Raw genomic sequence first — 24,726 nt, forward strand, 5'->3', positions numbered from 1 at the left:
GCTGCTCCTACATCAACCAGCAGGGGGCTGTACCCCAGCCCGCTCTCTTCTGCTGGCTGTTTACACCCAACTTACAACAGCTGAAGCAGAGCTCCAAGGTCACCGAAAGGGCATGCGGTTCCTGAAGCCAACATGCACCAGCGGGAGACCAAACACCCTCCCCCAGCTCCTCGCTCTATCTCCTGGGAACAGTCTGTCAGCTCAGCAACGGAAACACCCACGACCTAGCCCCCAGGATCTGCTCAGGGCAGGATGGAGCCAAAAGCAGGATTTTGCCTTTCCCTTGGACAGAGAGGGTGTCAGGGAGCTACTCCCCCTACCAAGGGGTCAGCCAGGCACCTTGCACACATGAACACAGAAGGTAGCTCTGGGGGTTTCATTTCAGAGCTCGCAGGCCCTTTATTTTCTATCACACAACACACAATTGTACAGACAGAAGATGGAGTGAGTGCAGAAGCCCCGTCATCAGTGGCGGTGAAACTGCCCTTCATGTGAACGTGGGGCCATGCAAAAGGAAGGGGTGAGCACATGGAACCCAGACCCAGACACCAGAGGCTGCTAGGGAAACAGCACCTGGGGCAGAGAAAACAGTCAGTAACAGCCCCCAGCCCTGCCCTATGTGTGAGCTTTGCAGCAGGACAGGCCTTGGAAAAGAGCTCGGCTGGCTTTTCAAACCCCACCGCTGCAGTGAGGACGAGCAGGGAAAGGCTGCGACGGTGCAGGTGACACGGACAGTGCTCTGCTTGGGAATAGCTTACCAGTCATGTGGCAGGGCTGCAGGGAGAACAGTCCCCAAAGGGCAGCATTCCTCTCCGCCCCCACCCCCCACGGAGAAAGCCTAATCCGGTGAGATGCATGGGAATGACATGAAATCAGCACCTCCCTGTACACAGACCCTTCCCCGCAGGAGACATTGGGAAACAGGACATGGCTGGGTGAACCAAACCAGCAGCTGGGAGTTAAAGAAGCCAAATTGGCTCATCTTTAATTTCAAGTATGCTATTTTCAGAATGGCCGGCACCTGGGGCTGCAGCCAACTGAGGCTCAGCTCATATTGAGATTTTGCTCTTTCAAATTCCAAGCAGGGAGATGACAGTGTCAAGTTTAAAGGCTGTGTATTACACACACCATGGCTCAGGGTTGCTCTCTCTGATATCTCCCCACATCCTTCAACTGACTTTGCTGAGGCAAAGTCCAGCTTCTTTGCATGTTTGTTGGGGTGGGCCATCAGGTGGCCAAGACAGGGCCCTGGGCACATGTCCAGTGCCGTCCCTCCCAACCACAGAGCCGCTAGGTCACACATGGCCCATCACCTCCACCCCATGGCAGAAATGCCCAGCGCTGCTATTTACAAGACAGGACAGACACGACAAGTATCACAAATAATTAAAAAGGCATTTGTAAAAACAAGAAACCACATTCCAAAAAGCAGATTATTTAAAAAAACCCTAGATACCACTGAAAATGCAAAACCCACCCCAACAGAAGTATTTACAGTGGGTGTTATAGACCAATTAACAACACTGCCCCAACCCCCTCCCAGGACAGATTCCCACGCCTGCCAAACGCATGCAAGAACTAGCAAGAGCTGCACTAACTACCAGGCTCCCACAGCTCGTTGTCTGCTGGTAAGATTGGACAATAAGCTGCCTGTTCTGCCTCCTGCTCCTCTCAGGTGAGAATGTGCCTGGACCCTCTCTGGCTCTGCCAGTGGAAGGACACAAGAAGACTCACCCATAGTCACCAGGCAGAGTAAGGTGACTTGTGTAGAACCAGCTGGGCCACTGCACTCCCCTCCTGTAACAGAGGTGCACAGAGTGTAGCCTGGGGCTGCTGACAGAGAACAAGGCTTGGCTGTGGTACTGGCATACACCCTGCAGGAGCACAGAGCATGGCCTCACACAGGAGGGGCACCAGCTTCATTTGCACGGCCCCTCTGTTTAAGGGATCAATGCACAAGTTTCTCCTCATCCCCAGGGGTGGATTCATCCCTGGCTGCGCGGCTGTTACACATCTGGGTGGATGCATCTTCTGGCTGGAATCCTCTCCATGGGTTTGGCTGGCATCTCACATACCTAGCCCCTGCTCTTCTGCAAGCCCAGATGCTTTCCACACTAGCTGTCATAATCCTCTATGGGGAGGATGTTTGTACTCTCTCCCAAAGCAGTGCAAAGAGCAGCAGGCTGGTAATTGGACTTCATTAGCACCTAATGCAATGGGCATTTATTTTTAGCTTCAGAAATCTGCTGGCATTGGGCACCAAGGCTTCACAATGAAGTGCTGATGCCTTCCAGGGCTCCAAGCTGATAAACACTGGCTCTTTATTAACGGGGTGGCTTATTGGCACTTCCTCCCCTCCCCCCAAGACTCCATTCCCAGCCAAACAGCAGTTCTGTTCCTGGGCAGGATTGCACGACTTGCAAGCTCATAATCCAATTGGTATTTTTAACTCATCTGCTACCCTCCCACTTTAGCTAATTTCATTATTTTTAAAAATTCCTTCAGCTCTAAAGTTCGTGCTGATTTAAACTGACCCTGCCATGTGCTCCACTTGGGCCTGCAGCACATCAGAACAGGTCAAACCAAAAGGAAGGGACGTTTGCAAGACACTTGTAATGAGCAAATAAAACAGCCCCCCTAGGAGCTAGGGGGTCCCAGCTGAGTCTGTAAAACCAAGTAATAGATTCAGCAGGTGCTGTTAGCGAGAAGGCCAGGGCTCCCTGGACAACCCATATCTGCTCAGGGATACAACAGGGCTTAGGGGTAACTCTGGGGCCTGTATTGTTTTTTTAAATACTGAAGCAAAATGCTGTCAGAGACGGCTCCCCGATACAAGTACTGGGCAGGGCAGTGGGTGAAGAAATGATTTCCTAGTTGCAGGCTGAACTAATTAAAACTCCCCACTCCGCACGTGTGTACACACATGCTCTCCCCTTGTAATGTTCTCAGAGACCCTGGGGAGGGAAGGCAATCAAAATGCACCAGGAGCCATGATGATAAAATGGGCTAGAAACGGAGTTTACAGCGAGCACAGGGCTGCAGTGGAGGCTGATGCACAGCAAGGGGTGGGAGGACCTTGCCAAGGCCCGGGGACCAGCATAGCAGAGCAGCTGGAATCCATGTCTGATGAGGTCAGCTTTTCTCACACCACTTCCAGCACAGCTGGGCTTGGGGAGGGCTGGAAACACAGGCAGGAAAAGGGTCTCCTGCCTCCAGAAGTTGTCAGTGTCAGTCAGAAGCAGCCAGTGCTGAAAGGCAGAAGAAGGGCATGCTCCCACAGCCGTTAACTGGCTCCCCTCCCGCTGCGGGGCCAGGCCCAGCCTGCTCCACACTGCTGGCTTGCTCTGAGGTGAGCTGTACAGCCCAGTCCGAATATCAGAGGAGCCCCCCCGGGGGGGAATTCTAACTCAGCCTGTCTAACGGCTAGGAGACCTGAGCAGAGCACAGTGTGGGGCTTGCTGAAGCGTAACTAACAGCCCTGGGAAGAAGGGGCCGGACAGTTTGTGCTGGCTGTAAACACCCTCACCCACCCTCTGAACTGGGGAAGTGGTTTCCAAGCACCAAGATCAAGCTGACCCTGAGCTTCGCTGTGGCAGGTCACGTGTCCCAGAGCACCCGAGGGACAGCATCCCATGTCTCATTGAGCATTCCCTGCCCTGATGCAACCTGGACACACTCTGAAGCAACAAGAGACACGCGTCAGGGCAAGGCTATGCTACAAAATGAAGTTGACCATTGGGTGTATACACTACAAATCACTTCAGTATAAATGGTACTCAGCAGTGTGAATAATCCACACTCCCAGTGATGTAAGTTACACTGACCTACGTGCTGGTGTGGACAGTGCTACATTGGCAGGACAGCGCCTCCCGCCGACATAGCTACTGCCGCTTGCGGAGGCAGGAGTTAAACCGCTGGAGAGCTCGCTCCTGTCAGCTATGAGTGTCTTCACCAGAAGCGCTACAGCTCCATCAGTGCAGTGCAGACACAGTCGAAGTTGCGATGTCCAGCCACCGCAGTAATTAAACCACCTTTGCCCGTCCACACTGTGCTCCTTGTGGTGAGGACACGCACTGGCGCCAGGAGTGCTTGCACCAATTTAACTGTCGGTGTAGGGCATTGTGGGAAGGCTTCTGAAAGGCAGCAACAGAGGATCTCAGCAACGCAGTGTCTACATCGACCTAAGTGCTCTACTTCTCGCGGAGTGGAGTTATTGTCAGCACAGCAGGTGAGTTACACTGGTGGGAGCTACATTCTAGTGCAGATGCTGACAGAGTTAGGTCGCTGTGATCTCTCTCTGTTGTGCAGACCAGGGCTTAGAGGCCTGGGGATGGATTTAATTGCAGTATTAAATGCAGCACAAGAAGATGGGTTACAGACCTTCAATTGCTTTGCCTCACTCACTCCATGGCAGTGCTGCAGCCTCCTGCACTGACAGAGCAAACAGCTTGAAGTGTTTCTTGGGAGGTGCTGGGATCCTTAAGATTCTGAGGCCTGAGGGGACCGTTGTGACCATCTAGACTGGCCTCCTGCCTACCACAGGCAAGAGCTCTTCCCTGCATTAATTCCTGTTAGAACTAGAGTTCTTGGGGGAAAAAACCACAATCCTCTCAGTTTACTAATGGCCAGAGATGGCAAATCCCCCCCAGCCCCAGTGACTGCTCCAGCAGTTAATCACCTCACTGCTGACAGGCGCCTGGCAGCAGAGAGCAGAGGAACAGCTGCGTAGAGCTGCCCTGCCTGCTACCCTGCCTCCATGGGCAGAGCAGCCGCTCAGTATGGCCCAAGAGAAGACACAGAAGGGTGCAATAAACGCTGTGTCTGAAGGGGCTCAGGGAACATGCTGTGATTCCCCGGGCCCTTCACTCAGCTCTGGGCAAAGTGGGAGTCAAATGTTACTGGCTGGGAAGCTTTAGCAGAGGGAGGCCAGAGAGCTGTCATGCAGGTCTATGCACTGTGACCCCAAGCTGCCCTCGCCTTTAGAACAACAGGGGAGCCCAAGACCCCCAGAATCGCTGCTCAGCTCCAGCTGGAGCAGGGCATGCTGGGAGCTGCAGGCTCCCTGGGCAGCACAGCCTAGTCAAGCTGATGGCAGCTGCAGTCTGCTCTGGGTTGTGCCCACGAGCTGTGGCCTGCATTGCCAGCACAAACTGCACGGCCCAGCCTGGCAGATTCTGCTCTGCTGAATCTTCCTTCCTCCCCAGAACCTGCTGCAAGGCTGTGAAAGCCACAGCAACCTTGCCTTTGATGCTAAGTGAGCCTGGCCCTGGCCCTGGCCCAGCACCTGCTGCTATGATCCCCAGAGGTTCAGAGATATTTAATTAGAGCTCGTTAATAGAGCTTGGTCTGAGAGCTCTCCAAGCCATCACCAGGCCAGCCTGGTGCCACATAAAGCTGCCTGGAATAGGAGTTTGAAGGCTGTTTCTGCACCTTTAATACGAAGTCCAGATGCCCCCCTTCCTCTCGTGCACATGGCCCAATGGAGGGGCAAATAGCTCAGTGGTATCGGTGATATTCTGGAGTCTGTTCCCTGTCACAGCTCACTAAATCCTGGAACTTTTAGTGCTGGACAACCATAGCAAGTTGGGTGCCAAGCCTCAGGTGAGAATCACACTGGGACAAAGGCAGCCCTGACTCTCTACACCAGGGATTACCCTGGCCCAGGTACTTGCACCACTCTTGTTACTGTGGTGGCTAACCCGTGCTAAGGCACAAATGCTTGGCCTGGGAGGCAGCAGTGCAGATGCGGAGGAAACCCCGCCCCTATGGAGGACACGAGCCAGAATGCAGCACCTACACCGAGGAAGGGAGCAGAAAGGGCTAGGAAGAAGTGAGTGCAGGGGTCCTTGAGGGGCCAGCATGAGCTCCTGGGCAGAAGCAGGGGTCTTAGAGCTGTTTGGCCACTGAGTCAGAGCCAGGCTCCAGGTAATGGTTGGGGAACATCAGAGTGAATGCCAGCTGTGGCCCTGCTGCCCTCTGCCTCCTCCGACCGACACACACACACCTCCAACTGACACCGCCCCGTTCGATCTCCCACGACTGGCACAGTCAGACACAACCACTGCAAGCTCCAGGCTATCAGGCCAAACACACAAACAAATAACCCTGAGGGGACCTCTGTGAATTGCATCATAAACCATGAACAAATACCTTAAATAGTGAGAACCAGGAGACCCAGACGACCCTCCGTGTCCAACCAGACCTGCCAGACACTGGGTGGGACACAACTTAAGGAAATGCTGCCACTTTGGCTAGAACCTTGCTCAGACCCAGCTGCGGGGGACCACAGGCCTGGCTCATCTTGTCCCCAGGGTTTCAGCGCTCTCGGCCTAATGCTCCGGAGGGGAGGGGAAGGGAGAACACACAATCATTCATTCACACACACAGACACACTCTCTCTCTCTCTGCTCCTGCACAGCCCCCTGGAGAAGGGAGAACGCGTGCTGTACTTCCTACTAGCCTAGACTCTGCAAGGCTGCTAGGTCCCCTCTCTACTGCAGTCTACCCACCCCCCATTGCATTTTCTCCTGTTCCCATCTGCCTTTGGCTGTGCCTCCTGAGATCAGGCTTTCAGAGGCCAGGCGGCTGCACAGCTTCTGTGAGCCAGGATCCAGCTAAGCGAGCCAGAGACAAAGGGAGCCCTGCAGCCACTCGGCCAGCATGCTAGCTCGGTAAGCATTCCAGGGGGGGCAGCTTGCTTCAGCCTCCTGCACTGGCCACTCTGGTGCTGGGGTGGGGAATTAAACATTGTTTGGGTGAGGAGAAGGGCCTGAACGTGCCCTGTGCCTGCCCCCAGGATCCTCCCTTCGGCATCCTTCCAGCACAGCAAGTGAGCCGAGCACGGCAGCAGCTGATGCAACAGCAGGGCAATCCACCCTGGGCTGGGTGTGCACAAAGCCCCCAGGCGCAGGGGAGAGGGGCCGTGTCAGTGAAGGGCGTGCCAATGCCACTCGAAGACAACATGACAAGGGAGGTGACACAGTGAAAGAGCCTCACACACATCAATCAGCTTTATACAGCATGCCTCCCAGGGCGCACCCCGCCAGGGCACATCCCCAGCCCACAGCCCTGGCTGTGAAATGCAGTGACAGTATGCCTGCGGCATTTCCTCTGAGCGCTGACCCAGCTGCTCTCTGCGCTCTTGCTGCTGATTCCTCTCCAGGGCGCTTGTCAGCAGCACTGCCCCAAGGAATCCCAGGCTCGGGGCCTTGGCTTTGCCAGCTTTCTAGAGGCTGCTGCAGGGTGGCAGTTCCCAGTTCCCACATCCCAGGGCAGGCAGAATCCATCTCTTCATTCCCCCCACCCCCCACCAGCTGCCTGGGAACGGTCCATCTCCCTGAAGTACAGGTCTCTGAGGAGCCCGGAAGGGCTATGGAAATTGCACAAAGCTCCCCACCCCAGGCTCTGGGGACACCCTCCTCTCTCCTGGAATCATCCTTCCCTTGCAGGAGCAGTGAGGTTTGCAGGCTACTTCCTGGGGGTCAGGAGACACCCGCCCAGAGTAACTTCACCTCCGTCCCTGGAACCAGGTCCAGGCATAATGCTGGAAGCCTCCGTTCCCGACTATCCTGCAGCATCTGCTTCTTAAGCGCCCCCATCAGCTGGGGAACAGTTAGGAGACAGATGTGCATGCGCCTGTGTCTCTGTGAGAACGAGGGGCCCAGTGAGACCCAGCACAGCTCTCTTGGGGCTGGCAGGTCCCGCAGGCTGCGGTGGAGCTGGCACAGGCGGGAAGCGTGCTCTTTCGTCAGGACCGCAGAAAGCAGACACGGCTTAGCCCAGTCCCCGCTGCCCTCACTCACTCACTCAGAGGCCCTGCCTTCTCCTCCGCCCGGCTGGGGTCAGAGGGATGCAGCTTGCACTTGGAAGGGGAGTGCCGCACGGCTGAGCGGGAGGGCCGGGCGAAGCAGGAGGTGAGGGACTGGGAGCTGCAGTCGCATGCTGTGTCCTGCAAAGAGAAAGAGGAGGGAGGGAATTAGAGTGTGGAAGCAGGGCTGCCCGGGAGGCACGAGGGGGAGGGGGAAGGAAGAGGCAAGTGGGGCAATTTGCCCCAAGCCCTGCAGGGACCCCTACAAGAATATAGTATTCTATAGTATTGCAACTTTTTTTAATGGAAGGGGCCCCCAAAATTGCTTTGCCCCAGGGCCCCTGAATCCTCTGGGCAGCCTTGGGGGCTCAGGGGAGCGGCAGCTGGGACCAGTCTGGTACCCACTTGAGGACAGATCTCCTTGGGCTAGGTGCAGTGCTAGCAGAGGGGACTGCTCTTATCAGCCATACTGCAGCAACACCCAGCTGGGACCAGGGCCCCCTGGGGTTGCCACTGGGTAAGCCCAGAGGCAGAGTGCCTGTCCCGAGCCAGCTGTTTAGTGCATGAAGCCCTGACACGAGTGCAGGCTGAGGTCCCCCAGACCGCCAGTGTCTTGGCCCAGCTCCGTGAATAAGGTTGTGTACCCACCCCGCTGTGGGGAGCAGTCTCTGCATGGGAGAAGCCAAGGGCTGAGCCAGTGGGGCCCCTCCAGGCTGCAGCACAAGCCTAGGCTGCTGCTGCCTGAGTGTGTCTGGCTGTCAGACGCAGACAGTGCTACAGCCAACCCACCAACTGCTGCAGGAACTGGTCTGCTCTTCTCACCCCTCCGGCTCCCAGGGTGGAGAGGGTCTGCACTACACTTCAGGCTGGGGAGGAAGCTACCTCCTCTGGTGGGCACAGAAGCTAAATACGTTTGCTTTGTCAGTCAGCTCTGCCCTGAAGTCTGTGTCATTCGCTAGGGTAAAAACAAAGCTGCCAGGGGATGCTGGGAAGGCCAAAAGTATAACTGGGCTCAAAAAAAGAATAAGACAAGTTCATGGAAGCGATGACCATCAATAGCTATTAGCCAGGAGGGGCAAGGATAAAACCCCTTGCTCTGGGTGTCCCTAACCTCCGACTGCCAGAAGCTGGGCCTGAATGACACGAGATGGATCACTTAATAAATTGCCCTGTTCTGTTCATTCCCTCTGAAGCATCTGGCACTGGCCACTGGCAGAGACAGGATACTGGGCTAGATGGACCATTGGTCTGACTCAGTCTGGCTGTTCTTATGGTCTTACCTCATTGGCTATCACAGATGTGATGTCCAGGTCCCTTGCGGTCCCATCTTTGCTCCCCTGGTTTGGGGAAGACACCTTGGGCTCCTCGCTGCTGCTTTGCTTTGGGAGTTTCTTGTTTAAGCTCCGGGAGACATTTTCAGATGGATGGCAGGTGGGCGGCTGGGAGTGATCCTGCTTTTTGGTGCCATCATCTCCCGGTGATTCTTTCTTCTCCGGGGCAGAAGTGGGGCTCTGAGCCCTCCCGCACACGTTCCTGAAGAACTCTTGCACGATGCCGTATTTCGGAGCTTCTGGCTTGGCTTTGCTCTCCGGACAGCCTGGTTTCCAGATGGACTCTGTACTCCCAGAATGCTCCACAACATTGAACAAGCTGGACAGGCCATCGTTGATGTTACTGAGGACCGGGCTGTCTCTGGTTGTGGTCGACCTAGCCCAGGCCGACCCATTTTGCTTACTCTGATGAAGGTTCCACAGGCTTCTGTCCTTTGAATTGTCGAGCTTGGAGGAAGACCGTCTCTGGAGCTTCGGGGAGCCATACTTGGGAGAACAACAGGGCCGTTCGATCCTGGAGTGGACTTTGTCCAGAGACGAAGAAATTTGTTTGCTACGCACAGACATCAGGGAGGAGCTGCGTGGGGACCAGCTCTTGCTGTGGAGGTTTCCCCGGGGCGTGTCTGTCTGCAGGCCGATGCTCACCATCTGAATGGTCTGGGTCCCGACAGTTGTCAGCCCCATGGTCTGACTGGAGGTGCTCTTCACTTTCCTCTCCAGTGAGCTGGAGCGGATGGCCTGCCGCACGCAGTTGGTGATCTCTTTCATGTCGTCGCTCATGTTGCCAGAAATCTCAAAATCATGCAGGGAGGCTGGGAACCTGGAGCCAGAGGGCCCAGCCTTGTCAGCACTGTGGCTGTCCAGCAGCTCACGGTGCTGCTTGGAGAAGTTGCACAGCCACCTGCTGTACGTGTTCTCCGAGCGGTCGGATTCCTCCAGCTCTGTTGGCTTGGCCATTGTGAACAGGAAGCCTGGCTCAGTCATGATCTTCCCCTCCTTGTTGTGGATTAACGGCGCCTCCAGTCTTCGCACCACCGGAGGGCTGTAATAGATACGGATCCCGGTCTTGTCTGGTGCCGTGTAGCTCCTCTGCATTTGCTTCTGGGCCGGATCCTGCCCAGAAAAATTGCTTGCCCATGAATAATCCCATGAGGAAATGTCCAGCTTCTCTTTTGCCAGGCTCTCAGGGGCAGGTTGCTCTGTAGTCACATATGTACAGTTTTTGGGGTGGACTCCTGAAGGGTCTGTTATGCCATTAGGCAGTAGCTGTGTGGCTGGGGACACCTTGCCTCGTGCTTGGTCAGCGATCACAGGGCTGGACTTGCCTGGAAGGTAGGGAGAACAGTCGAGCAAGCTTTCAAACTCGGACATCGAGGAAACAGACTTCGTCCTAAGTGGAGAGAAGAGGGGAGTGGTCAAAACACATGTGGGAAAGGCGGGTAAAGAACTCCAGTGATGGCGGCTCTTTGAGAGGCTGTGGATCCCACTGTAAGTACACAGGTGCCCCATGCATGAGACTAGAGTGTTTGAAATAACAGTGTCTGTTGGGCCTGCGTTTGTTCCCCATTCCTGCTCATGTTCCAATACAAGGGCCCACTGCGAGCCTCCCGCTGTACTCTTGCAACTCAAAGCCCATGCTCCCGAGGGCTCCGAAAAGTGAGGTTGGGCCGGGATCCATGCTGACAATGACATCTCCAAGAACCGCAGTTCCTGCAGGGTAAGTACCCGTTCTTCCTTCTTCGAGTGTGCGTCAGTGGATCCCGCAGTAGGTGACTGGCAGTTCCCTCCCAGGCCATGGGTGTGGGGAGTTTCAGCTGCATCACTCAAACAAGGATTGAATCAGAGACTCACAGCAAGGTAGGGCTGGTAGGGACCTTGAGGGGTTATCTAGTCCAGCCCCGTACACTGAGGCAGGACCAAGTAAAACCCAGACCACCCTTGCAGGTGTTTGTCCAACCTGTTCTTAAAGACCTCCAGTGTGGGCATTCCACAGCCTCCCTGGGAAGCCTGTTCCAACACTTAGCTACCCTTACAGTGCTGATTACTTCTTGTCCTATCTTCTGTGAACATGGAGAACAATTGATAAGACCTCTCTATCACAGTCCTGAACATATCTGAAGACTGACTAAACATGGCCAGTTCTTTTAACCTTTCCACATAGGGCGAGTTTTTCTAAACCTTTTGTTTGTTTGTTTGTTTGCTCTCCTCTAGACTCTCTCCAATTTGTCCACATCATTCTTAAAGTGTATTTCCCAAAACTGGACACAGTACTGCAGCTGAGGCCTCACCAGTGCTGAGGAGACACCTCCCATGTCTTAGATACCTCCTGTTAATACACCCTAGAATGATATTAGCCTTTTTTGCAACTGCATCATGTTGTCCAATATTCAATTTATGATCCATTATAATCCCAGATCCATTTCTGAAGTCTCACTGCTGAGCCAGTTATTCCTCATTTTGTATTTGTGCGTGTGATTTTTCCTTCCTAGGCGAAGTAGTTTGCACTTATCTTTACTGAATTTCATCTTTTTGATTTTAGACCAATTGATCATGGTCATTATGAAGTCTAATCCTGTACTCCAAAGTACTTGCAACCCCTCCCAGCTAGGTGTCACCTGCAAATTTTATAAGCATACTCTCCACTCCATTATCCAAGTTGTGATGTTACTGACATGAACTGTGACCATATAAATCATTGTAGCAACCAGGGTCCTATGGTTGCATCAGGTCCTGTACAGAGGAGGTCAAGTGGGCTGTCTATGGAAAGATTGTAGTTTGCTGGTTATGATTATGCTGTCTGCCTGTGTGTATCATTTTTGTATCTGAAGTTATGAATATTGGCTATGTACTTTTATTTCAATGTGTTTGATTCTAAGTAGCCTCAGTGAAGCATTTGGTCAGCTTCTTGAGAAAAGACTATTCTCAGTAAGTGCCCAATCAAGAAACACTTAACTGACAATGGACTTTGGGGAGTCGCCAATCCACATCTGAGCTTTCCTGGGAACATTCAAACTAACTTGTAAACAATGGCATCAGCCTGCAAAAAGCTGAATCATTCATGGACATGTGATTTGCCCAGGTGGCTACAAACTCCATCTTGTTGCTGTGACTTTGCACAGAAGAACAAAGGGGTTTCCGTCCACAAGAGAGAGAATATAAAAGGCCCTGGAAGCCTCTCCATTATGTCTTCAGCTGGCTCTCCAACCCCAAGAGATGCCTGAAAGAAACTGGAACAAAGGACAGTAACTATGGGGGTGTGAGTGATTGCTGGACCCAGACTAGGAAGGAGTCCAGTCTGTGAAAGCAGCTTATTGAAATCTCTGGGGGTGAGATTTCACCTGTAATCAGTTTCTTAACGTATTAGACTTAGACTTGCGTGTTTTGTTTTATTTTGCTTGGTAACTGACTTTGTTCTGTCTGTTATTACTTGGAACCACTTAAATCCTACTTTTTATACTTAATAAAATCACTTTTGCTTATTAATTAACCCAGAGTAAGTAATTAATAACTGGTGGAGCAAACAGCTGTGCATATCTCTCCATCAGAGTTACAGAGGGCGGACAATTTATGACTTTACCCTGTATAAGCTTTATACAGAGTAAAATGGATTTATTTGGGGGTTGGATCCCATTGGGAGCTGGGTATCTGGGTGCTAGAGACAGGAGCACTTACTAAGCCGTTTTCAGTTAAGTCTGCAGCTTTGGAGGCATGGGTCGGAACCTGGGTCTGTGTTGCAGCAGATCAGCATATCTGGCTCAACAAGACAGGGTTCTGGAGGCCCAAACTGGCAGAGAAAACAGGCTCAGAGGTAGTCTCAGCACATCAGGTGACAGTCCCAAGGGGGTCTCTGTGAACAAACTTGTCACACAAGTCATTCATTAAAAATTTTACTAGTACGAGAACAGAACAGACACCTTCAGGTCCCCACTAGATAAGCTCTCCTAGTTGGACAGTGAACCATTGAAAACATCTGTGAGTACTGTTTTTTAACCAGTTGTGCACCCACCTTACAGTAATTTAATTTAGACCACATTTTCCTAGGTTGCTTATGAGAACATCACATGGGATTGTGTCCAAACAAGTCATACTAAGATCAAGATACATCACATCTACTGCTCTCCCCCTCCCCCAGGCCAGTGACCCTGTCAAAAAACAGCTCTTCCAAACTCGTGATCTGCTCTAGCTGCTATGTCAAGGACATAATGTTTAGCAAAAGTCAGTGGGTTGCTCCATGTTCCAGCCTTGCCAATCTCAGAGAAGGCACATTCCTGGAGCAGGCAAAAGACAGTGCCTGTGCCTTGGTGGAGTGTGTGGTGACGTATGGAGGGAGAGGCTCACCAGCCATCTGCCAGTAGATGGAAATGCACAATGGAATCCATTTAGAGATTCTCTGTGGCAAGATCGCATGGCCTTTCAGTGAGCTGGGGATAAATACAGAGAGGCCTGGTGCCTGATGGGTGTTAAGTCCTGTTAAGATAGCAGAGAAAAGCTCTGTCCACAGCCAAGGTATATGGCATCTCTTCCCTCAGAGTCAAGTGGGGTTTGGAAGGACACTGACAAGGCAATTGACGGGTAGGTGGAATTCCGAAGCTGCCTTGGGGATGACGGGGGGATGCTGAGCACCATCAGGTCCATATGGAAAGATGTGTAAGGCAGCTTGGCCATGAGGGCTTGCACACGGATCTGCAAAGGGACTTGAGCATTGCAATGCCTCACTTTTCAGCACCCAGAAAATCACTGCCAAGGACCCAGGCTCCCTATGCAAGGCATGGCAGAGCCAGGTACCTCAAAGTGGGACTTACAGAAGCCAGCACACTGAGCAGTGAGCCGCCTAAGCTAACTCACGGGAGATGCTGACCATGAGAGGGTGTGTCCTAAGCTGACCCCCCTCACAGAATTTGGCACCTATGGCTGCTTGTGATCCTGGAGCCAGGCACCATTCACACTTAACTCCACACAAGTGAAATGGCTCCTCCCTCATAACCTTAGCCCAGTGATTGAGGTGCTCACTTGGCATGTGGGAGACCCCAGTTCAATTCCCCCCATTGCCTGATGGGGGGAGGGGATTGGGATGGGGTTTCCCATCTCGAGTGAATCTCCTAACACTGGCTAAACTTTATAAAGGGGTCCTTCTCCTCTGGTCACTGGGTGTGGAGTTAGGCGTGCTCTGGGTCCACTAACTGGATTGGGCCCTGCAGATGAGGTAAATGTGACCCCGCCCATCTTCCCTGGCCTGAAGGTTGTGCTGGGGGTTAGGTGTGAGACAGACATTCAGATGCCTGCCAGTGGGGAGGGGTGCATTGCCGAGGAGAAAGGCTGGTACCCTCTGTTGTATTGGTGTACTTGGGTTGCCTTGGATGGCAGGATGGCTCCACTGTCTTGATGGAGGCTGAGGACAGTATGGGATTGGGGCGTAAACCCCAGGGAGCACAGGATGGCCTTGGAGTCTTAATGGGTGTAGAGCGCCATGTCTCCGCTCTGTGCCATCAAAGGACAAAGCTCAGTCATGGCCCGTTCCTCTCTGGAGGTACCCGATGCCTAGGGCCACGACATTCAGTGCATTGTCATAGCGGTGGCCATAGACCGAGCTGCAGTGTCAGTGGTGTCTGTCACCAATGTAAGGCCATTTTGGCCACCAACTGGCTGTTCTTAATGACATCCCTGAGCTGCTCCCTGTTGCTACGCAGGACCTTTGAAAGGAAGGGGGCGACCCAGTACAGCCCGGCAATTAGCCGCATTCAGCTGAGGCAGAGTACGACTTTCTCCAAAAGAGCCTTCAGGGTCCTTGTCCTTAGGGATGCTCTTACTCAACTGAGACTGTTCTTGTACCACTGACATGGCTGGGGAAGCCTGGGCTGGGGTGAGCAGAGACACACTTGAACCCTGTCAGAGACTTCACACAGAGTGTTTCTGTGGCAGACATCTGCCACAAGGCCCTGGCCAGACCAACGAGTCTCTCATTCATGGAGAAGAGAACCCTGGCTGGACCAGAGGTTGACACAGATGACAGAAGAGAGGCCTCTCGGCCGGAAAGATGGGGTGACAATGCTCCGATGAAGGAGCAGCAGATCCCCTCTGGAGGCGGCACTGGTGTTTATTATCAGAGGGGTAGCTGCGTTAGTCTGGATCTGTAAAAGCAGCAAAGAGTCCTGTGGCACCTTATAGACTAACAGACATTTTGGAGCATGAGCTTTCGTGGGTGAATACCCACTTCGTCAGATGCATGTAGTGGAAATTTCCAGGGGCAGGTATATATATGCAGGCAAGCTAGAGACCTGCATATATATACCTGCCCGTGGAAATTTCCACTACATGCATCTGACGAAGTGGGTATTCACCCACAAAAGCTCATGCTCCAAAACGTCTGTTAGTCTATAAGGTGCCACAGGACTCTTTGCTGCTTTTACTGGTGTTTATGGCACTTTTGGTACCGGGGACTGAACTGGTGCAGGCAGGTTCTTCAGCAATGATGAAGGTCCTGGCATCAATGCTGAGGTACCACCGGAGTCTGCCTCTGACACAGGCTGCTCGTTATCAGCAGCCCTCAGGCTGTGCGGGGCATGGTGGTTTTATCCCCAGGTGCTATATGTGGTCTGTCTTTATGAGAGGACACCGAGCTCCACCTGGAGTCTGCCTCTGTGCTTAGAGCTTCCTCTTGGTGTGACTTGAGAACAGGAAATGGTGCCTGATTTGGTGCTGCAGGGAGTGTCAGTGGGGGACCCTGAGCAGGGACCCTTCTCAGCATTTTCTCCGCCATGCTGGGCTTTGGCACTGTGAGTCTGCTAGACGGGGCACTGGATAACACTTTCTTCTAGCAGGGCTCTGGGCACGATCCTCAGGTTTTGATGAAACTCCACAGATTGCTCCAGAAGATGGGCCTTCAGCCACGTCTCACAACTTGGGAGTCCTAGCCCAGAACAACAGGTACTCCAAGCCCCTGCTCGGTATGTGCGACTCTTCTAGATACCTGCCATACCCAGCTTTCAGTGGGGAGTCCTTCGCAGGCTGGCCAGGGCTTGACACCCTGAGGTTTCAAGTCCACCACGTTAAGTAGCTGTGTCCGGGGCAGATGTCCGGCGGGCTCTGACACCATATTAAGTAGCTGCATCCCGGGGGGGGGGGGGGGGGGAGGAGACGAGGAGGATGTCCAGTGGGGTCTGACAGCCAATACTCAGTCCAGATAGGTTGATGTAGATCAGGGGTCGGCAACCTTTCAGAAGTGATGTGCCGAGTCTTCATTTATTCACTCTAATTTAAGGTTTCGCGTGCCGGTAATACAGTTTAATATTTTTTAGACTGTCTCTCTCTCTATAAGTCTATATATTATATAACTACACTAGTGTTGTATTGTAAAATAAACAAGGTTTTCAAAATGTTTAAGAAGCTTCATTTAAAATTAAATTAAAATGTTGATCTTACACCGCCGGCCCACTCAGTCCACTGCTGGTCTGGGGTTCTGTTTACCTAGGCCGGCAGTGGGCTGAGCGGGGCCTGCGGCTGGGACCCCGGCTGGCAAGGGTCCAGCAGCCAGAACCCCAGACCGGAGCAGGCTGTGTGGGGACGGCTGCTGGGACCCCAGACCGGCAGTGGGATGAGCAGCTCAGCCTGCTGCCACTTAGGGGTTCCATCCGCCGGCTCCTGCCAGCTGGGATCCCGGCTGCTGGACCCGCTCAGCTCGCTGCCGGTCTGAGGTCCCGGCCCTGCCCACGTACAGTGGGTACCTACCTTCTCCCTGGTTCTGGCCCATTCTCTTCCCCTCACTGCACCGAGCTGAGGGTGGGAGTGCACTGAGCACAGGGCTGGGGGTGCAGGGTCTGGCCAGGAGCTAGAATGAGGAGTGGGGGGCTCAGGGTTGGGGCAGGAGGTCTGGGTGTGGGGCACTTACCTGGGCAGCTCCCATATGATGCGATGTGTGCAGGTGGGAATGCGGGGCGGGGGGGTGCAGGAGCTCCCATTTGGTGCTCCGGGATGGGGGTGGGGATGTGGGGCGGTGCATCGGGTGTGGGGGGAGCTGGGGGTGTGGGGGGGTGCAAGAGTCAGGGGGGCATGTCGGGGGGGCAGGTGTCAGGGCAGGGGGGCTGGGTATGTGTGGGGGGTGCAGGTGTCAGGGCTGAGGTCGTGGGGTGTGTGTGAGGAAATCAACCAGAGGTCTGGGTGTGTATGAGGGAGGTACAGGGCCAAGGGCAGGGGCCTAGGGTGTGTGGGGAGGTGCGGGGCTCACGGCAGAGGGCTGGGTGTGTGTGTATGGGGGGGGTCAGGGCTCAGGGCTGGGTGACTGCTCCCCTCAGAATCCCCAACCCCCTCGCTCCTTGTCCCTGCCTACCCCCTCCTAAGACCCCTGCCCCTAATTGCCCCCCAGGACCCCATCCCCTATCTAAGCCTCCCTGCTCCTTGTCCCCTGACTGCCCACCTAGGACCCTACCCGTCCTCTGACTGCCCCAACCCTTATCCACCCCCCACCCCCAGACAGACTCCTGGGACTCCCATGCCCCATCCAACCACTCCCTGCTCCCTGACAGGACCCCCAGAACTCCTGACCCATACAACCCTCCCCCTACTCCCTGCCTGCCGCAACCCCTCTCCACATCTCTGCCTCCTGACAGCGCCCTCACCCCGAACTTCCAACTCATCCAATCCCCCCAGGTCCTTGCCCCCTGACCACCCCCTCCAGAGACTCCCCACCCTAATTGCCCCCTCCCCCAGGACCCTCCTTGCTCCCTGTCCCGACTGCCTTGACCCCTATCCACCCCCTGCTTCCTAACAGACCCTGGAACTCCCATGCCTCATCCACCCCCGCCACTCCCTGACTTCCCCCCTCCAGAGACCCCTCCCCTTATCCACACCCCCCCGGAATCCCACCCCCATCCAACCCACCCTTCTTCCTGTCCCTTGACTGCCCCTGCCCCTTATCCACCCCCTCACCCCGTACCTTGAGGCTCCAAGCAGAGCCAGATATACTACCCCGCGGGAGCGGGCAGCCCCACCCCTTAGAGTGCCGCACGCACAGCAGCATGGCTCCGGGTGAGCGGGGAGCGTCTTTCCCTCCCTGTGGAGCCAAACGCTACCCCACGGGAGTGCGCAGCCCCAGCCCCCAGAGCAATGCGTGCGCGGCAGCAGGGCTCCAGGAGAGGGGAGAAGGAGGGAGGGGGCCGGCGGCTTGCTGCACTTGGCCCGGTGCTCCAGCCCGGGACCGCAGACCCTGCGGCTTGCCATGCCGGGCAGGATTTTTAATGGCACGCGGAGTCCCAGCAGGCAGCCGTGTGCCATTAAAAATTGGCTCGCATGCCATCTTTGGCACACGTGCCATAGGTTACCGACCCCTGATGTAGAGCATGGCAGTCATAAGTGGAAGAATCGGAAGAGCTCTCACCATTTGTGGAAGATTTTTGAGATCAGCCAAAGCTAAAAACTAGCAGGTCGGACACCCGCCAGGTTTCATCTTTGTGCTGCAGGTGGTGAGAAGGACCTGAGGGAGGGTCATGGATGCCCTGCCCTTTATGGGAGCATGTGTAGGCACATGGGAAGACATGAGAGACTGCTTGTCAAACAAACGCCGGCCTTGTGCATGAGACGCACGCTCCCTGCAGTGGGATCCACACTGACACATAATGCAACAAACCCCTGCTGCTTCTCCTCGAGCTGTCCAACAACATTCGCTAGCCAGCAGAAAAAGGAGCCCAGCCCAGCAAGCCTCTCTTGGCTGCTCACGAAGATGAGGGCCTGGACCTGTTCTGGGCTAGGATGAACAGCTAGGCCCCTCCTGTTCTCCCCACAGCGCTGGCCCAGTACTCCCGATTGCTTTGCTTTTGCTCGCCCTGGCTCCAGCTCTCTGACATACAAGGCCAGCTACCGCCTTGGGATTTGTTGGAATGACGGCTTCCATAGGCGCCGACTACGTGGGTGCTCTGGGGCTGGAGTACCCATGCACGTTAGGAGCTGGGTGGCATCGCAAACTCACGCCTGCCTTTCATCTGAAAGGAAGAGGGAGACAGAGACCCTCCAGGCTCAGTCCTTGGGCTCTGTTGTGCAGAGCTGCTCCCAGGAGGGGGTATGGGTGCACGCTCCAGCTCACAGGGCTGGGTGAAGATACTCCTTTCCCTGGGGACCTGAACCTGCGCACAGACAGGGCATCACACCCCAAAGGGGTGAGCTCTGTATGCCTCCAGGTCCACCCAGCACTGAGCAGAAAGGGGACCCTGGTCCAGCCTGGGCCTCTGGGCGGTGCTGTCAGACACCTGTGCTAGCACTGTGCCAGCCCGAGAAGGGGCGCTGCCCCTAAGGGGACACTGGACTGGGATTCACTCTCAGGACTCTGCTTGGAGCGTCAGCACCATGTTTGTGCTAGGAAACACCAGAGCCGCACGCATGGGCACTCTGCCCTTGTGCAGCACGGTGGAGTTCTCAACCTGAACTGACCCCCTGGGCTAACCCAGAACTTGACAACACTCAGCTACCGATGGGTTTCTCTGCAGGGTCATCGGGGCCCCTGGGCTTTCTATAGCACCACAAATGAATGGTCCCACCCACGCTTGCCTGTCCACACTGGGGAGACCCAAACAATGATAGGCACTTCCGGCATTCTTCCTGGCCCTCCCACCCCAACCCCACTTGCTCCCTCTAGGACAGGGGTGGCCAACGTGCGCCTGAGAAGGAACAAGAATTTACCAATGTGCATTGTCAAAGAGCCACAGTAACATGTCAGCAGCCTCTCATCAGCTCTGCTCCCCACCCTGCCCCCAGTGTCTCCCACCCGCCAGCAGCACCTAACCCTCCATCCCTGCGCCTCCCGCCCGCCACGATCAGCTGTTTTGTGGTGTTCAGGAGGCGGGGGGGGGGAGGAGGGAAAGAAGAGCAAGGGCGCAGCAGACTCAGGGGAAGGGGCGGGGGAAGGAGTGGAGTGGGGCCGGTGGCAGAGCCAGGGGTTGAGCAGTGAGCACCCTGTAGCACATTGGAAAGTTGGCACCTGTATCTCCAGCCCCAGATTCCGTGTCTATACAAGGAGCCGCATATTAACCTCTGAAGAGCCGCATGTGGCTCTGGAGCTACAGGTTGGCCACCCCGGGGTAGGAAGTGACTCTGCGGAGCAGCCTAGTTTCTTGCTACGCTTAGTGCTCGCTCCACTCCGGGGAGTTCACACTGGGACAGATCTGACATTATCCTGTAATCGGAGAGACGAGGTGGGGGAGGGAATAGCTTTTCCTGGACCAGCTTCTGTTGGGGACAGAGAAGAGCTTTCGAACACACAGAGCCTTTCCCAGTCTCGTAGCAAAATACAAGCTGGAACAGATTGTTTAGCGTAAGTAGTTAGCACACAATCTAAGCAACCATTCAAGGTGAAGTGGCTGTTCACACTTTTGCAGACATAGGACAAAAAGGGGGTTACTGTGTTAGTTTGTTGTAATGAGCCATAAATCCAGTGTCTCGGTTCAGTCCATGATTTTTAGTGTCTAGCAGAATTACGCATTTAAGCTCCCAGGCGCGTGCTCTGAAGGTGCTGTGCACGTTTCCCTGGAGGATGAGGACTGAGAGGTCAGACCCAGGGTGATCGCTTTGGGAGAAGGGTTCACCCACAGGGGACAGGGTGGTTTTGTCTTTTATCAGGAGGGGTAGCCGTGTTAGTCTGGATCTGTAAAAGCAGCAAAGAGTCCTGTGGCACCTTATAGACTAACAGACGTATTGGAGCATGAGCTTTCGTGGGTGAATACCCACTTTGTTGGATGCATGTAGTGGAAGTATCCCACTATTTCCACTACAAGCATCCGATGAAGTGGGTATTCACCTATGAAAGCTCATGCTCCAATATGTCTGTTAGTCTATAAGGTGCCACAGGACTCTTTGCTGCTTTTGTCTTTTATTTTTTTCTACCCACCTTGTCTCTCTAATACCCTGGGACCAACATGGCTACAACTACACAGCATGCAATATCCTGGACAAACTTTTTGGAATTAAGATAAACCTTACTGAATTAAGGGCATCACCAGGGAAACAGACTAACAAACTCTAACCATATACAATAAGAAACTAGACAATTTGCAAGGTTGTGAGGCTACAACCACACAGAGCTCTGATTCCGGCCACAGGCGGGGAGAAGGAATTGAGCGGGGTCGGGGTGGTGCTGCCTGAGCCAGGGGAGGGGCCACAGACACAAGCACTGCCCCTCTACGGGTACTGCTAGACAAAATCTCGGGCTCCGGCAGACTGGGCACGCACACACCCCCAGCTGCACTAGATGGCTGCATCTACTTGAAGAACCACCTTACTGAATCAAGTTTAATACCTCTCCGTTGTATGAACATACAAATGTTTGAGTTCTAATGAGGACTTTAAAGACCAGGCAGGCAGGATTAATGCAATCTCAGGGAGATACTCGGGGGAGGGATAGCTCAGTGGTTTGAGCATTGGCCTGCTAAACCCAGGGTTGTGAGTTCAATCCTTGAGGGGGCCACTTAGGGATCTGGGGCAAAATCAGTACTTGGTCCTGCTAGTGAAGGCAGGGGGCTGGACTCAATGATCTTTCCAGCTCTAGGAGATAAATAAAATAAATAATGGAGATATACCTATTAACTTCAAAGGCCTTATGGGAACAATACATGTGAAAGTGGATTTCCTAGGAAATATTTGGAGGTCAAGGGAAGGCAAAGGCTCCACCTCGAGTCCAGGCTTCTGAAGCTGCACTTTGAGCAGAGACCCACTATCAGGTTGGTGACCTGCTCTGGGTCTCCTCAGAGAGCGTAACTGGATAAATGAGTGAGCGGTGTGCTCAGGTTCGAGCAAAGAGGGTGGGGACCTTGAAGCCACAGGAAAACTTCTGGGACAGCAGAAGGACTGTTCCTGCCAGAGCAATTTGGCAGCTGGGTGACCTCTGGTAGGCCTGTCTGCATGTAGGTTCTTTCATTGTTGGTAAGCGGTTTTCTCCGTAATGCTTCTACCTGACGAATGAAATGTGCTGGCTTACAAAGGCCTGGGTGGTAACTAATACCTGGGGCAATCACACACTGCACTGCCTCAGAGGAGAGAAGCACCGCAGGCCGGCTTAGGGAATAACACCATGCAGGCAGGGGGCCATTCAGCCTGAAATACCCTGCTCAGAAGGGAGAGAGGTGTGGGTCTCCAGCCAAGAGAGGCTGCGGCTAGGGAGCCTAGAGAGGGTGCCCTTGCCCTGAATTGTGACCCACAACCATCTAGCTAGATGGGAAGTGATTGCTCTCAGGGCTCTTGTAACTCACCAAATGAGAGAGCAAACCCAGAGGAGTGGCTAAGGCAGCCACAAGCTATCACTGGCGCAGCCCCAGCAGCAAAGACGCTGGAGAGCGAGAAAAACCCAGAAGCAGCAGAGAGAGTCTGACAGATGAGAGCTGAAGAGGTGCCAGGAATTACAAATGCAGTAAGAAGCCTACAGCCCGGACGAGCCGAGGAAGATGAGAACACAAATGACCTGCCGCTGGGGTCATGCCAAGGAATCATTCCAGTGTGTGCTGAGTCCCCTCCGAATGCAGTTGCTCTGGGCATGTTTCCTGCATGGCTAACAGGCTCTAGGTGGGCTGGATTACACAGCTGGAGCTGGGATCTCGAGGCGCACACCCAGTATTTATCGCTGCTCACTCTGCTGGGCCGTTGTGCAGTGTGGTGAAATGCTGGGTGGGCTAACAAGCTGCAAGGAAGGGTTCTACACCAACCCAAGCTTCCTGTCCTCAGGCAGGATTTATGGCTACAAGCCAGCACAGCAGTACATGCAGTGGGGGGGGGGGGCGCTACCCGGTGTTGGGTGCCCCTTGCTGCAGGGCACACCACTTTGGCACACCCCACCCAAAGCTGGTGTCTTTTGGGGGGAAAATGAGCATCATGTTTAGACCTTCAGGAGGTGCCCAGAGAGACCACCCATGATCAGCTGCTGGTGGAACCAATAAGATTTGGTCCTCCAGTGGCTAGAAGAGCCAGGAGTGGGCAGAAGCCAATCAGGGCCCAACAGTCAAGATGAAAAGGGCTGGCTGCCTCCTCCAAGTGTCCAGTTCTGGGTGAAGCTGGGATCTGTCTTAACCTGAAAGCCTGGCCTGGCCCCTCACTCTGCCAGCACTGTTCAGCCTGAGTCAGCGAAGAGACTGTTCTGGGTCAGGGTATGCCAGCCTGCCTGGCCAGCCTGCCTTGAGTATCGTTTGGTTGTATAGGAGCTTGCTTTCAGGTGAATCGGCCACAGGTAGGTCCCTGGGAGAACATGCTCGGGACTGGGAGCATGGAGCAATGGCATGTTTGGGGGAGTGCTGGCTGAATGCGGGCTGGAAGCAGGGTTCAGGGGGGTCATAAGCCAAATCCTACAAGTCTGTTTGCAAGGACTGGCCGCAAACCCACCCTATGCATTCACCTTTGGGTTCAAACCTGAGCATCTGTCCCAGACGCACTCAAATCCAGCCAGTCTCCGCCCCCCTAGCAGTCCTGCCCCACTCTCACACCTCTGCAGGCTCTGGGAGTGCTCAGGGAGCAGAACGTGCACTTCTCCCCTGCACAGCAAAAACAGCAATGATTCCTCCCACGCTGGTCCTTGTGTGAACAGTGTGCCCCCCCTGCCAAATCCCTCCCACAATAACTAGGTAACACCCTGGAGTTCCCTAGCAGCAAAGGATTCTGGGGCATCTCCCAGCCTCTGCCCAATAACGGTGCTTTATGCTCATGTTCCTTGTGGAGGAGAGGCCAAGTTCACCTCTCTACCCCAGGGCACCAGTGTTCCCTCTAAGCTACGCTGCTGCCCAAGAGTCAATCAAGCGCCGTGCACATCGCGTGTGTTCATGTGTCTCTCCCCCCACTGCTCTGCAGCCGCATTGCTCCTGCCCTCTGCCTTCGAGCCCCTGGCCAGCTGCTCCCAGGACCCTCCTGCTTGCTGTGCACAGCAGGGGAGTGCAGGGTTGGGACGCTGATTTCAGGGTGTCCCCCTCCTCCATGCCCATGTACCCCATCTCCACAGAGCGGGGATAGGGAGACAGGGCTCAGGAGCAGGACGGAGCTGCTGCGGTCTGAGTTCTGGTGAGTGCCTCTCTGCTTAAAGGGACAACGCACAGCCTCTCATACACTTCCCCAGCAGCTTGCGCGCGCACGCACGCTCTCTTTCTCTCTCTCTCTCTCTCTGACTAGGGCCCTACCAAATTCACAATCCATTTTGGTCAATTTCACAGTCAGAGGATTTTAAAAATTGTAAATTTCATTTCAGTGATTTAAATCCGAAATTTCATGGTGGTGTAATCATAGAGGTCCTGACCCAAAAAGGAGTTGTGTGTGTGTTTGTGGGTGGGTGGGGACATGCAAGGTTATTGTAGGGGGGATTGTGGAACTGCTACCCTTAGTACTGCACTGATGATGATGGCAGTGGTGCTGCCCTCAGAGCTGAGCGCCCAGCCACCAGCTGCCGCTCTCCGGCCATCCAGCTCTGAAGTCAGTGCAGAAGTAAGAGTGGCAATAGCACAACCCCCCCCCACCCAAAAAAATAACCTTGCAACCCCCCGGCAACTCCTTTTTGGGTCAGGACCCCCAATTTAAGAAACACTGGTCTCCCCCTGTAAAATCTGCACAGTATAGGGTAAAAGCACATAAAAGACTAGA

At 54.3% G+C, this 24,726-nt stretch overlaps 1 protein-coding gene across 4 annotated transcripts in view; it reads right to left on the minus strand.

Annotated features, from left to right (window-relative positions):
- Nucleotides 1–374: 374 nt before the first annotated feature.
- The window catches only part of SOGA1 (suppressor of glucose, autophagy associated 1), a 91,685-nt gene continuing 67,333 nt past the window's right edge, over nucleotides 375–24,726 (minus strand). For all 4 annotated transcript variants that reach the window (XM_030532888.1, XM_030532886.1, XM_030532889.1 and 1 more), the window contains 2 exons: nucleotides 9,088–10,528; nucleotides 375–7,948 (listed from right to left, as the gene is read on the minus strand). In XM_030532888.1, coding sequence (XP_030388748.1) covers nucleotides 7,799–7,948; nucleotides 9,088–10,528 — 1,591 coding nt within the window. In that variant the 3' untranslated portion in view covers nucleotides 375–7,798. The remainder of the gene's footprint in view (nucleotides 7,949–9,087; nucleotides 10,529–24,726) is intronic.

Source organism: Gopherus evgoodei, chromosome 14 (assembly GCF_007399415.2).
Source record: "Gopherus evgoodei ecotype Sinaloan lineage chromosome 14, rGopEvg1_v1.p, whole genome shotgun sequence".
Taxonomy (NCBI): Eukaryota; Metazoa; Chordata; order Testudines; family Testudinidae; genus Gopherus; species Gopherus evgoodei.